Source organism: Dendrobates tinctorius, unplaced genomic scaffold, assembly GCF_039654945.1.
Source record: "Dendrobates tinctorius isolate UK_male_01 unplaced genomic scaffold, ASM3965494v1 ptg000015l, whole genome shotgun sequence".
NCBI classification, from domain to species: domain Eukaryota; kingdom Metazoa; phylum Chordata; class Amphibia; order Anura; family Dendrobatidae; genus Dendrobates; species Dendrobates tinctorius.
Window position 1 is genome coordinate 8,590,538 of NW_027361683.1, and position 14,675 is coordinate 8,605,212.

A 14,675-nucleotide genomic window follows, 5' to 3' on the forward strand; every position below is an offset into this window, starting at 1 on the left:
CCGCTGCCGCCCAGTACCCGCAGGTGTACTAGAGGTGGCAGGGGCAGAAGGGTGGGGTAAAGGGAAAGCGATCTCCTCACCAGCAGCTTCATGTAATGTAGGCGGCCATGATGCTCCTGTGCTGGTGGATGGGACTGATGGGTCGAATGTGTGGGAAGGTGCAGATGTACCGGGGCGGTCGAAGTCTCCCTCGGTGCCGGTCTCCTCAGGGATCGCCTCAGAAGGGTCCAATCGTGCAGGCTCCCGAGTGCTGCTCACCATGCTGTGGAATAAAGAGAAAAAAAAAACAATTAAAATAGTGACATGGTATGGCCCTGGCTGAAAAAAAAAGTTACATCTAAACATTTTTTTGTCACATGTGGTGTGTAATATTTACCTTCTGGTGAGCATTGTCTCCCAGAGGAACGACAGGGCTCATGCGTACTTGTACTTGCTCCTGCGTCCTCCAGATCCACTCGGGGCCCGCATCTCTTTATTGAACTCCTTCTTGAAACGATCCCTCACAGACCGCCACCGCTTCACAATTCTCTCCCCTGAAACGAGAAAGGACAAAGTGGTTAGTATACAACATCAGTGTTTCCCAAACTCCAGTCCTCATGGTCCCCAGGGGTCATGTTTTCAGGATTTCCAAAGTAAATAGAAATCCTGAACACATGATCCGTGGGGACCACGAGGACTGGAGTTCGGGAAACACAGGTTTAAATCAAGCAACCGGTACTGTATATACTTACGCTCTTTAATCTGGGCCCGAGCTTCGAGGTCCTTCCAGCGGTCCACAAGGAGCGAACAGATTTCCTCCCAGAGTCGTCGGGTAACGATAAGGTCAGCGTGGCGGCGGTCAGCCATATTCCAGAGCGGCTCCCTTTCTCTGACGAGATCGATGAGGCGCTCCACATCAATCCCTCCATCCTCACCGTCAGAGTCGGGAGCACGCTGTGAAGGCTGTTAAAGAAAAAGACAAAAATAACATAATTAGCCTCCACAAAAGAAATGAAATAAAAAGTGCAAAAAAAACAAAGCAAAAATATTTATACTTACACGCTGGTGACCGCCGCGTTGCTGTCGCCGACGACCCAGGGAGGCACTGCGAGGACCTCTTGGCCGAGCACCAGATTGGGAAGACTGGAGAAGAAAACAAAAAATGTTATGTCTTTGGATGTAGGCATTTGTTTGCTGTGTGTGGTCTGCAGAACATTGTTTTCTATGTGTTGTGTGTAGTGTGATGTTGTGTTTCTGCGTTTGATGCAAAAAACTTACCAATTGTGAGCCCACTCCAAGTGTCTGTCCACCCCTTCCTTCTTCTTCTGGGAGCTCCTCTTCATCTTGTGATTCCTGTTTTGAAATAAAAGGCAATGAATACACATATATTACAGAGATGATGGATTTTGGAAATAAAAACTTACCGTCAAACGCTGACGATGCGAGGGAGGGCTCCCAGAAGATGTGCTGTCTTCCTCATGGCCAGACTCCATGGCTGTGGGTGGTGTTTCTGCTGCTGCCATTGCTGCTGCTGCTGCTGCATCTATTGGGCGGCTGTTGAATAAAGACAAACAAAGGGCCAATGAATATCTTGATATTCCATAGCCCTAGTTTGGAGGAATGGGGGATTTGATAATTACCGTCTCTCATCTGCTGCTGGACTCCCCTCCCGTTGTTCAGCATGCTGCTCCATTTGGGGTGGTGCTGATGGTGCTGCTGCTGCAGATGTCTGCTGCCTTCTCCTGCTCCTGGTTCTTGGCTTGGGTGGCATGTTGGGTGTGGCTGAGGGTCCCATTGTCTTGCTTTTATATATGTCCTGTGGGCAGAGCTACTGAGCATGCTCAGACCAAAAAAACCAGATCAAGCTGTCGCCGGATCCGGCGCATTGCGGCGCTCATAGGCTTTCATTGTATGAAAAAGCCGGACACGCCGAATCCGGCGTGTCCGGCTTTTTCGACGGATACAAAAAACGTTACAGTCACCTTTTTTTCCAGACGCCGGATCGCGTCACATTGCCGGATCCGGCGAAAATCGGATGAAACGCATGGCCATCCGGCTCTAATGCAAGTCAATGGGGGGGAAACCGGATCCGGCATTGCATTTCGACGGATCCGGTTTTAGTCAAAAGCGCCGGATCGCGCCTGAAGCAGAAAACCTGATGTGTGAAAGAGGCCTAAGTCAGAAATAGCTTAATTAGTGAGTTCGGCTACAGTGCTTCCAGATACAACACTTTGTTTCAGTCACAGCTTACATGAAGCCCTGTGAGTTCCTGTCTTCATTAGACATTCAGGATGCCTATGTCTACATTCCATCCTCACTAGAGTTTTCTCCGCCTAGTAGTTCACACTGCTCATGGTCAGTTTGTCATGCTTCCCTTCAGGTTGGCAAAGCTTCCCATGTGTTAACAAAGGTCATGAGTCATGACACATCTTTTGTGTAAATTGATCATTGGTAATTCCCTATCTGGACAACACTCTCCTGAAGACTTCTCAGTTTGAGAACTTGTAATGTCTATATTTAACCATGGACACAATTTCAATTTGGCCGGATCATTAGCAGACCAAAGTACTTTCTGACTCCATCCCATTGCATCCTATTTCTGAGTATGCTGTTCGACACCTCCTATAAAACAAGTAATCTTTGGATAAAAAGGGTGGATAGCCAAAAAAGTAAATAAATAAAACTGCAAATCTTACATTTAAGTATATTTTAAATAGACGTTAAAAATTGAATGAGTTGCACAGAAACAATAGGTGACGCACAGCGGGAGTAGATGCGAAAGGGAAAAAGCAAACAGTGTTGAAATTATCAATGGCTATGATCTATAAAGATAGAATCAGCAAGTGTATTTTCAGATAACTGTAAAAAGTTGTGAGACTGACAAAAATTGGGGTTTTTACAAAGTTTGCTGCTTCAGTGTCCCTACATCTTTTGGTCAGATGTTTCTGTGTTATTTGAAGAACCATTCTAAGCTTTTAATACGTTTTTATAATTTTATTTACAAATGCATGAAGTTTATTCAAGAACTCGATATTTACAGTTTTGTCACTTATTTTTCATGATTTATGCAATTCGCCCTGGCATTGTAGGTATCAGCTTCTGGGCCAAATCCTAGCTGATGGCAACCCATTCTTGTCTAATAAATGCTTGGTGTTTATCACAATTTTTTTGTTTTTCTTTGTTCACTTGCTTTTTGAAGATTGACCCTTGGTTCTCCATGAAATTGAGATCTGCAGAGTTTCCTGATTATAAACCCCAAATTTCAATGTTTTGGTCACTGCGACACTTAGTTATTACTTTTTTTCGCCTTGTACGAAACATGGTGAGCCATCATGCTAGAAAAGCACTGTTCTTGACCAAATTGCTCCTGTATCATTGGGAGAAAATATTCTTGAAATATGTTTAGTTGCCATTCTCCTTTCAAGTCAGTGTTCTTAGGCAAAATTGTGAGTTAGACCACTCCCTTACATGAAAAGCAACCTCACACATGGATCATCTCAAGATACTTTACTATGGGCATGAAAGAGGAATTATGGTAGCACTCCGACTTTTTTCTTCAGACAATCATGTGCACATGGCAGCGCGACAAACACCCAGTGTTCGGGCAGCCGAACAATCACAGGAACACGGACCTCCTGCTGAAGTCCGTGTTCGGTGTCCGTGCCCAAACAGTAGGTGTTCGGTACGGACGCCAAACTTTACTGTTCGGATTTGCCCATCTCTAGTTACCATGTGTCCTGTATCATTCCAATACTAAAGTATCATAAGACTATTCATGTGTGGGGTTGCTTTTCATCCAAGGGAATGGGTCCACTCAAAATATTTCCTTGGAACACTGCCAAGAATAAATTAAATATTCTCCAAGAGCAACTTCTTTCAACTATCAAGGAACAATTTGGTGATAAATAGTGATATTACCAATATAGTGGAGTACCATGACACAAGGAAATTTAACAAATAAGTGGCTCAGTGAACAAAACATTTAAATTTTGGGTCTATAGCCAGGAAAATCCCCAGATCTCAATCCCATTAAGAACCTGTGGTCAATCCTTAAAAAATAGGTGGGCAAACAAAAACATACAAATTGTGATATACCCAAAGCACTGATTAGGCAAGAATGGTTGCTATCATTCAGGATTTGGCCCAGAAGCTATTAACCAGCATGACAGGGGTAAATTGCAGAAATCTTGAAAATAAATGTCAAAACTGTAACTGAGTCTTTGCATAAACTTGATGTGTTTGTCAATAAAGGTTGTGGAAAGTTGGCTCACTCAACACACAGGAACACTTTTATACTAAAGTCTCTGTGGTGGTTTATTTCTTCATAAACCATAAAGCCAAAATAGTAACACAAAAACAGCCTTTTTTGGCACAAATGAAAATAAAAAGTCCATACAAAGTACTTCCCAGTAGAGCTCTAGCCTTCTGGGACAAACACAATGCCACTGCTACTGGAGCGTCAGCCTGTAGGCTTCCTTCCTCCAAACCAGACCAGAGAGGAAAAAAAAAACGTAGCTGTACATTTAACTACCTCCAACCACACCCCTGAGGTGGAGATATGGTGAGTAGGCATTCCGCCCATCTATTACACCTACTCACAACAAAATCCAGACCCTGGTAACTACTGATTAACTCTCAGGATATATCATGCTGGACAGAAAATATGGGTTTCACATCACGCAGGGTAACAACCTTTGCGACACATATGTTCCCTCACTTACGGCACCAGTGACCCTGTTTGTTTGTTACATATCCATTTCTCTGCCCAAAGCTGTTTTTTTTTCACCTTCAGACACCAAACAGGGAATCTGTGTGAGGGCATCTGTTTTACTGGTAATTTCCCCGGTCTATGTTCTACGTGGAACCTAAAATCCTGGAGGCCTAAGAACCACCTAGTCACCCGGACATTCTTACCCTTCTTTTCCCTTAACCATCTCAGAGTAATATGATCTGATACAAGTTTGAACCTTTGGCCTAGTAAGTAATACCTCAACGTATCTATGGCCCATTTTATAGCCAAACACTCCTTCCTGACAATGGCATAGTTTTGCTAGCATGACGAGAGCTTTCGGCTCTGATGCAGGACGGAATGTTCTTCTCCATTTACGTCCGGAGACAGCACAGTTCCCAAGACAACTTCTGATGCATCTGTCTGGACCACAAATTCTTTGCTGAAATCTAGTGCGACCCGAACCGGATGTTTACACAGAGACTGCTTCAGCTTCTGGAATGCCATCTTTGTCTCAGTAGTCCATTTAATCATTGTCAAATTAGTGCCTTTAAGGAGATTCGTCAATGGTGCGGCAATTATGGCGAAACTTGGGATAAATTTCCAGTAATATCCCACAATTCCAAGAAATGCCCTCACTTGCTTCCTGGAAAGTGGTTGCGGTGACTTCTAAATGGCCTTCGAACTTGTTTATTTGTGGCTTGATTTCACCCCTCCCGAGAACAAAGCCTAAGTACTTGGCCTCTTCCTTCCCTATGGCTCATTTTTTTTTTTTTGTATTTATGGTGAACCCCGCATTTCTCAAAGCATTCAGAACCACCTGTACCTTTGGCAGATGACTTGCCCAGTCAGGGCGGAAGAACACAATATCATTAAGGTACGCTGCGGCAAACTTCTTTTACGGATCTAAGATCCGATCCATAGCCCTCTGGATGGTTGCAGGGTGCCCCTGCAGTCCGAAGGGCATTCTGGTGTGTTGAAAACACCAATCAGGTGTCTAGAAGGCCATCTTCTTCTTGGTACTCTGGGACATGGGGATCTGCCAATAGCCCTTTGTCAGGTCTAGGGTTGTAAACTTGCAATGCACATTACCTTGCGGGTCCAAGTCTATCAATGAGTTTGTCCACATGGGGCAATGGGTATGCATCAAAACTGGAGACCTTATTCATCTGCAGCAGTCGTTGCAGAACCGCCACTCACCGTCGGGCTTCGGCACGGGGACGATGGGACTTGCCCATCCACTTTTTAACTCCTCTATCACCCCGAAGAGGTCTAGCATCCTCTTTACCTCATTTGATATCACCTCCCAACATGGTTTGGGAATTCTATATGGCTTTAGGTTCACTCTTCATGCGGTTCTGTCAACACGTCATGCTCCACCACCTGCATATACCCTTGCAACTCCAAGAACACTCTTGCTTCTGGTCCGGTGTTAAAGTCTCTACAATTGTAACATCCATTGTGGCTTTGGAACTGGCTCCCAGGCAAGAGGTTTCCAAAAATTCCCGATCTCACCAGGGCATGAACAAGTTCACATGATATATTTGGTGCGGCTTCCTTCGACCTGACTGGTGTACCTCACCCAGTTTTTCAAGCACATTGTATGAGCCTTGCCACTTGGCCAGGAACTTGCTCTCTACTGTGGGAATAAGAACTAGCATACGGTTCCCAGGCTGGATCTGCTTTAGTCTTGTTGATCAGTTATACACCCTTGCCTGTTCCTCCTTCCTGGAGAAGGTGCTCCTTCACATTCAAAAGGCATTACTTTTGCCATCCTCTCCTGCTACTGGGCAACATGCTCTATGATGCTCTGGAGTGGTATGACCTCGGCTTCCCAGGTTTCCTTGGCAATATCCAGGAGCCCTCGTGGATGTCGACCATTCAGGAGCTAGAATGGAGAGAAGCCAGTGGAGGCTTGAGTAACTTCTCTGATGGAGAAGAGCAGAAACAAAAGCAGATAGTCTCAGACTAGATCGCCCTCAATGATCTTCTTGAGCATGGCTTTTAAGGTTTTATTGAAGCGCTCTTCTAGGCTGACTGGCTGTGAATGGTAAACAGGTTCACAGCTTGGCTATCAGGAGGACCTTACATCTGTTTCATCACCTTGCTCATGAAGGGGGTTCCCTGGTCTGTCAAAATCTCCTTCGGCAGCCCCATCCTAGTAAAAATATGGAAAAGTTCCTGGGCGATACTCTTGGCCATAGAGTTCCTTAGTGGTACTGCTTCAGTGTACCGGGTCGCATAGTCCATAACCACTAGAATATATTGATGCCCTTGTGCAGACTTAGCTAGAGTACCTACCAGGTCCATGGCAGTAGAAGAGAGCGGTTATGTGGCAGGTGGGGCAGGACCTACAATAATTCAGGATCTCCTGGTAACATTCTGGCCAATAGAACCTCTGCATTATTCTCTCCTGCGATTTCTCTACCCCAAGATGTCCCCCCAAAACATGCAAATTGGCCATGTCTAAAACCCTCTGCCAGTAGGGTCCTGGAACCAACAGCTGCTCCACTATCTCACCTCCACTCAGTGTGCTCACCCAATACAATAACTCGCCATTGACTGTAAAATGTGGGAACCTGGTTTCTGCTCCCGACTCTTTAATTACCCCATTGATCACAGACATACTTTCAAATTCCCTTTTTAAGGTAAGATCCCATATTTGAGCAGTCCCAAAATTTTCCCGAGAAACTCCCAGTTCAGGAACCTCGGCTTCACTGGTCACTGTTTTGTTCTCATCACCAGCTAGGACACACAAGGGGAGCTCATCCACCTCCGACTGCGATGGGGAATCAACAGGGTTGAGCTTGCTTCTGTATGAGTCATTTGGTACCCCTGCCTTTACCCACAGGTCCCAGAACAGGCTGGAGTACCGCCAAATTATCACGGGGTGTAGCAAGTCTCTGACTATCCTGACCTCATGGGACTCCATACCCCTGCTCATTTTTATCAACATTGTTGCGATAAGGTAGTCCTTGGCGTCCCCATAGATACAGCGGATGCCCACTTTTCCCTGGGATCAACTGGTGGAGAAGTATGGCACTTATCAAGGTCACCAAACCCTGAGTCCAAGAGTTCTGACACCAATACTCCATTTATTGTCACGGGACATGACAATGACTCCTCCCTGGGCTGATAGTCCACACCACAGGTAGAATTGGCATAGTACAAAGAACACCTTCCTAGGCTACAGTCCATCTCCTCAGGAGTCATAGGACAACAGGTGGCTATGTGTCCAGGACCGTGACATCTCCAGCAGATCAGGTCTTTACCAGCAGCCTTTCGCAACCCTTTAGCGACTCCTTGGGATCTCGGACTCCCCCCTATTAGTGGCTCTACTACCCCTCTTTGGGACTCGGTTTTCCGCTGAGTACCACAGTATGGAGAAGCCCCATCCCCCAGCTTCCTCAAGGATCTCTTGATCACCTGGTGCTTTTCTACAAGGCCCACCAGGTTATCTGAAATTCTTGGGGTCTACCTGGGCAACCCAGGTCTGCACCGGCCTGTGGAGGGTGTAAATAAATATGCCCATAACCATCTGGGCTGGAGTGGAGGACCATTTCTGGACCAAATGAAACAAGTCAAACATCTGAGAGTGGGGAGGTTTGTCTCCATAATACGCCCAGTGATGAACCCTTTGGGCTCTGACAGACATAGTGAACCCTGAGCCTGCCAATATCTCTGTTTTTAACTTGGCATATTCCTGGGCATCCTGAAAGGCCAAGTCAAAATAATCTTTCTGGGGTTTGCCTGTTAGAAAGAGGGCCAGCACCTCTGCCCATTGCTCCGGGGTCAGCCACTCCCGCCCTGCAAACCATTCAAAAACAGTCAAAAATACCTCTATATCATCCCTTGGGGTCATCTTTTGTATGGCTCGAGTCAAAACTTCTCCATTGAGTGTCACGGCATTGTCAACGTGATCAATAGAATCCTCCTGGGCGGTGCATTATTAGACATCTCAACTCTACTTTTTCAAAGCCAAAACATCAGAAAAGGATGTAAATTAAAGAATAAAAGCAAAAAAAAGAGCCAAACTTACCAGCACAAGATTACAAATCTCATGCACTATGGGATGCAGCGCCTCCATGAAAAAGAGAGAGGAAGCACAGGTTTAAAGTGCTGATGAAGCAAACACTTATACACCTACCATTCATGCGTTAGTCACACACTTGTAGTGTGCAGTGTTTGGCTTATAGTTTATAATCAACTCCCATACTATTAGATCAAGCGAGTCACCTAGCACTATGTATGTGTACGCCATAGGGACAGACATGCCAATTTTCCCAGCCAACACTAAAGGACATGGTCGTAAGCTGCATGCAAATGAAAAAAAGTGCAATAAGATAAAAAAAATGTATAACATGTATGTGGTATTGATCTAGATTTGGGCCAAAACAAACAAGTTTGAAACCCACATCAAGGGTCCTCATTGCAGCTACTAAAAGTTTGGCCAATACCTCATTCATACTATACATATTTTCATCTTATTTCAAATGTTTTCATTTCTCTGTATGATGCAGCCATACCTTTTATTGTTGGTTGGGTGTCTATCCCAGTAGGGTGCACTTACATATTGCTGGGTGGCCTGCCTGATCTAAAAGCCAGATACAGTGCACACACGTACCTTTGTGACTTGTGCCTTTACAGGCCTTATTCATGTGCATTTATAATAGTAGGCAACCATATTCTTCATGAATGGCATGTGTTCAAGTGGTTGTTTCATCAGTATCTTGCACCTGTGCTGCATCCTTTATCATGGGGCTGCTGCATCCTGTAGTGCATTAGTTTAGTGACCTGGTTTTGGTAAGTATGGCTGCCTTGTTTTTTTGTCCAGGTTTGCAAGGTCGTTATTGTAAGAAGGAAGACCCGACCAAGGTTACCTGTTTTGCACTGGGTCCGGAACTGTCGGGGCTGTCTCCTCTGTTGTCCGGGGGAACGCTTGGAGAACTGGACCAACCATTGCAGGGGGCATGGCTAAGTCTCTGAGGCAACAGCGCATGCAGGAACAGGGAGACTTGGTGGGAAGGGACAGCACAGAGCAGACAGGGGTGAGCGGGTGACTCCCTGGTATTTGACTTCGCTTGGACCCTGACCTGCTATTTTTCTCTTGTCTTTGGTATATCTGCTCCTGACCAGTATTGACCCATTTGGCTTGATTCTGACTCTGTGCTTGTTTATTCCTTTGGTACTGCGCAACAGACTAATATCGACCTGGCTTGTTTGACTATTTCACTGCCACCTGGTGGTAGCCTCGCTGCTGCGCTGCAGGTCTGCTCTTGCCATCTAGTGGAGCTTGCTTCTACCTGCATAGCAGCAGTGTGACACATAGAAAATGTGTGAATAGAAGACTAAGTTGGATAGGATGCACAACTAAGTTTGCATCTGTGAATCGGCCTTGGCAGAAAGGAGCTGCATGTGTTAGTAGCTCAGCCGGCAGCCTGAGGTCCTGCTTTTTTTTTTTCCTTATTATATTCATCCCACCTGATGGGATTGCTTTAGGACAGTGTTTCCTAAACCCTGTCATCACGGCCCCAAACACATGTTTTCCAGAGTTCCTTAGTATTACACAGGTGAGAGAACCTGTGGAAATTTCTGGTGCCTTACAAATAATTCCATCACTTGTGTAGTACTAAGAAAATTCTGAAAACATGAGGTGTTGGGAGCCTTGAGTACTGGAGTTTGGGAGACACTGCTTTAGGACATTCAATTGGGGGACACAAGAACCATGGGGAGGGATAATAGAGGGTTTTTAGTATGTCCAACTAGCCAGGAGAGACAAAATTAAACTAAAACATAACTTTTAATGTGTGATTTAAAACTGGATAAATCAAGACAAACAAGCCAAAGTGATAAAGTGCAAAGTGCTAAAAGTTACCAGTGCTCAGTAATAAATGGATTGATCTCACCAATATTGTAGTCTTTCTCTGCAGGTTGCAGGTATGCAGGAGCCCTTAAGGTAGTTGTATAAATCAAAGGGGAGGAGGGGAGAGCTTCTAATATCCCCTGTTGTGCCTCTGCAATGCTCCTGCTCTTACAAGGACAATCCCCAAGTAAAGGGGGTTTTACAGATAGCGATATCGCTAGCGATATCGCTATGTGTGATACTTCCCTCCGATTGGCTCCCCCGCTGTCCATCGCTGATCGCGTGAGAATGCCCGGCTCCATTTCTCGTCGTCAGCTTCCTGCTGGGGCTTCCTGCTGTGACGACGAGCGATGCGTGGAGGCGGGCGGGAGGACACCAGAATCGCTGTGTGTGAAAGGTGAGTATCGTGCGCTGCGTCGCTGCTGCATCGCTGTGAGGTCTGCCTGTGTGACAGCTCACTAGCAATCATTTAGCGATGCACCAGCGATCCTGACCGGGTCGGATTGCTGGTCGGATCGCTGGTGCATCGCTAAATGTAAAAGGGCCTTAAGGCTACTAAATTGTACCCATCAAATCATGTGAAGTCTCCTACGCATTTCCTCCCCCTTTTGGGGGATTCATCAGGGGAGAAAAAAAGTATAAGCAAGGGAATTTTAGAGTTCCTGCATTGGCAGGCAACCCACATGTCTGGTCCAACCAGTTTGTCAGGACCCCTTTTCCTATAAAGCCTGATAAGCTTAACAAACACACACACACACACACACACACACACACACACACACACACACTCACTGCTGGAGACACTGAAGGCCCCGATTTTGTGTGAAAAAAATCAGAAGCACTCAGCTTCTGCATGAGTATTTGCACATAGAGGTTTACAAGCTCAACAGAACATCTTTGAGCCTGTATTTGGCTCTTTGCACATGCTCATGCAGGAGCTAAGTGCTTTTGCCTCTTGCAGTGAGCGATCCAGGACAATGTTAAATAATCATTGGGGGTCTTCAGGACCCTGACCTGCACCAATCTGCAGAACTTTTTAGGGCATACACTTTAAAATCTCATGATTGTCTAACTGCAAAGGTATAGCTAACAAAAACAATTATAAAAAAGTGTAGATTCTGAGTTGAAGCTCCCTGAGAAACAAACAGTTGGCAGAAGCAATTCATGAGTGACCAGTTTAATTTTTTTGTTGTTGAGGAAAGTTAACAGGTTATTTTCATTACTTTCACGTGGTTGACATCTTAATGTATTTTTTTTTCATCCAGGGGAGCAGGTGAAATCTGCATATGACAGGAACTGGACATTACTGAATGAGTGTCACGGCCTAGAAGGACCTTCTTCTCTCAAATACTCTTCCTTACCTTCAGCTTGTCCCTGTGTGTTCTCTCCTGAATGGTAAATTAATAAATGGTTGTCAATTAAATGACACTATGACACAGTCTATAGGATAGGCTGTTACATCTTGAGCACAAGTAATATGGCGGGGGAACGATAGCCATAGGTGAGGCACTCATTGTTCATGCCCCAGCACGCTACATGAAGGTGGGGATCTTGGTGTCGTGTGAGTACTTTCTCTACGGAGGTGCTACGCCCTTGCAAACTGTGTGATGCAAGTGACTTCTGAGACCAAAACCAGATTGTGAGAGGTTTCAGTGAGGGAGACCAACAGTCAACAATAAACCGTTTTTTACTGAACAGTAACTTGGTAAAAATTATGTACAATAGATAGTGGGTGCATAACTTCACAAATGTTTCCTTTACAACATGTACACTACACACTACACACTGTCTCTCTTCCTCTTCCAGGCTTACTTTGCTTCTGTCCCCAAATTCCTCCACCTTAACCACAACCCAGCACAGTACTACAGTCCAGGAAATCCTGTCCTCAATCCATGGTTTAGCGTCCTTACATTACACATTAAAATAATACATGTATCTTCAAGGTGGAACGTGGGCGGCATGTCCATCTCTTTGCACATAGCTATGTGAAGACTCCACATTGGATACTAGTTACTGGTTCCTTTTCCAGCAGTAATTTTGAAAATTATGTATGACTTACTATTTATGAGGTGACCTTGGTTCTCCTTCGAAATGGTGTTTCTTTTCAAAGAATTTTATTGGTTTTTAGTAATAAACAGGGTAGGGAAAGAAAGGTAGGAAGGGAAGGAAGGGAGTTGGGAGTAAACAACCTTGTACAGGTACGGAAAAAAATGTAAAAACTAGAAAACCCACAAATAGACATTAAATAGCATATATCGAATAACAACATGATAGGAAAAGAAAATCGACAATCCTTATTATGGGGTAATATTCTTGGAAGGAGATGCAGCATCCTGGTACTACAACGCCCATGTTTAGGCCTGAAAATATAATGCCTCTGATGAGTCTATTTGATATGAAATTTGTTGTTCCAGGTCTTCCATTTTTTTGTATATTTGTGGATGTGATTGTTGTTAATCGCAAATCTGCGTTCTAAATCACTATGTTGGCCTAGCTTGTGAAGTATGTCTGAAAACAAAATGGTGTTTCAACCATCTGCATGCTCTTTTCAGAATGACTGTGAGAGTGGCAAACAGCACCCTCAATATATATACAGTTAGGTCCATATATATTTGGACAGAGACAACATTTTTCTAATTTTTGTTCTAGACATTACCACAATGAATTTTAAACAAAACAATTCAGATGCAGTTGAAGTTCAGACTTTCAGCTTTCATTTGAGGGTATCCACATTAAAATTGGATGATCGGTTTAGGAGTTTCAGCTCCTTAACATGTGCCACCCTGTTTTTAAAGGGACCAAAAGTAATTGGACAGATTAAACAATTGTAAATAAAATGTTCTAGTACTTGGTTGGAAACTCTTTGTTGGCAATGACTGCCTGAAGTCTTGAACTCATGGACATCACCAGACGCTGTGTTTCCTCCTTTTTGATGCTCTGCCAGGCCTTCACTGAGGTGCTTTTCAGTTGTTGTTTGTTTGTGGGCCTTTCTGTCTGAAGTTTAGTCTTTAACAAGTGAAATGCATGCTCAGTTGGGTTGAGATCAGGTGACTGACTTGGCCATTCAAGAATATTCCACTTCTTTGCTTTAATAAACTCCTGGGTTGCTTTGGCTTTATGTTTTGGGTCATTGTCCATCTGTAGTATGAAACAACGACCAATCAGTTTGGCTGCATTTGGCTGGATCTGAGCACACAGTATGGCTCTGAATACCTCAGAATTCATTCGGCTGCTTCTGTCCTGTGTCACATCATCAATAAACACTAGTGACCCAGTGCCACTAGCGGCCATTCATGCCCAAGCCATCACACTGCCTCCACCGTGTTTTACAGATGATGTGGTATGCTTTGGATCATGAGCTGTACCACGCCTTCGCCATACTTTTCACTTTCCATCATTCTGGTAGAGGCTGATCTTGGTTTCATCTGTCCAATGTTCTTCCAGAACTGTGCTGGCTTTTTTAGATGTTTTTTAGCAAAGTCCAGTCTAGCCTTTTTATTCTTGATGCTTATGAGTGGCTTGCACCGTGCAGTGAACCCTCTGTATTTACTTTCATGCAGTCTTCTCTTTATGGTAGATTTGGATATTGATACACCTACCTCCTGGAGAGTGTTGTTCACTTGGTTGGCTGTTGTGAAGGGTTTTCTCTTCACCATGGAGACTTTTCTGCGATCATCCACCACTGTTGTCTTCCGTGGGCGCCCAGGTCTTTTTGCATTGATGAGTTCACCAGTGCTTTCTTTCTTTCTCAGGATGTACCAAACTGTAGATTTTGTCACTCCTAATGTTGTAGCAATTTCTCGGATGGGTTTTTTTTGTTTTTGCAGCTTAAGGATGGCTTGTTTCACCTGCATGGAGAGCTCCTTTGACCGCTTTTTTCCTTCACAGCAAAACCTTCCAAATGCAAGCACCACACCTCAGATCAACTCCAGGCCTTTTATCTGCTTAATTGAGAATGACACAACAAAGGGATTGCCCACACCTGTCCATGAAATAGTCTTGGAGTCAATTGTCCAATTACTTTTGGTCCCTTTAAAAACATTGTGGCACATGTTAAGGAGCTGAAACTCCTAAACCGATCATCCAATTTTAATGTGGATACCC

The 14,675-nt window shown here is 44.5% G+C and overlaps 1 protein-coding gene across 1 annotated transcript in view; it reads left to right on the plus strand.

The window, feature by feature from the left end:
• LOC141074578 (uncharacterized) overlaps window positions 1-14,675 on the plus strand; it is a 132,016-nt gene that overhangs the window by 71,565 nt on the left and 45,776 nt on the right. Inside the window, exon 6 of the mRNA XM_073562052.1 lies at window positions 11,837-11,966. Coding sequence (XP_073418153.1) covers window positions 11,837-11,966 — 130 coding nt within the window. The remainder of the gene's footprint in view (window positions 1-11,836; window positions 11,967-14,675) is intronic.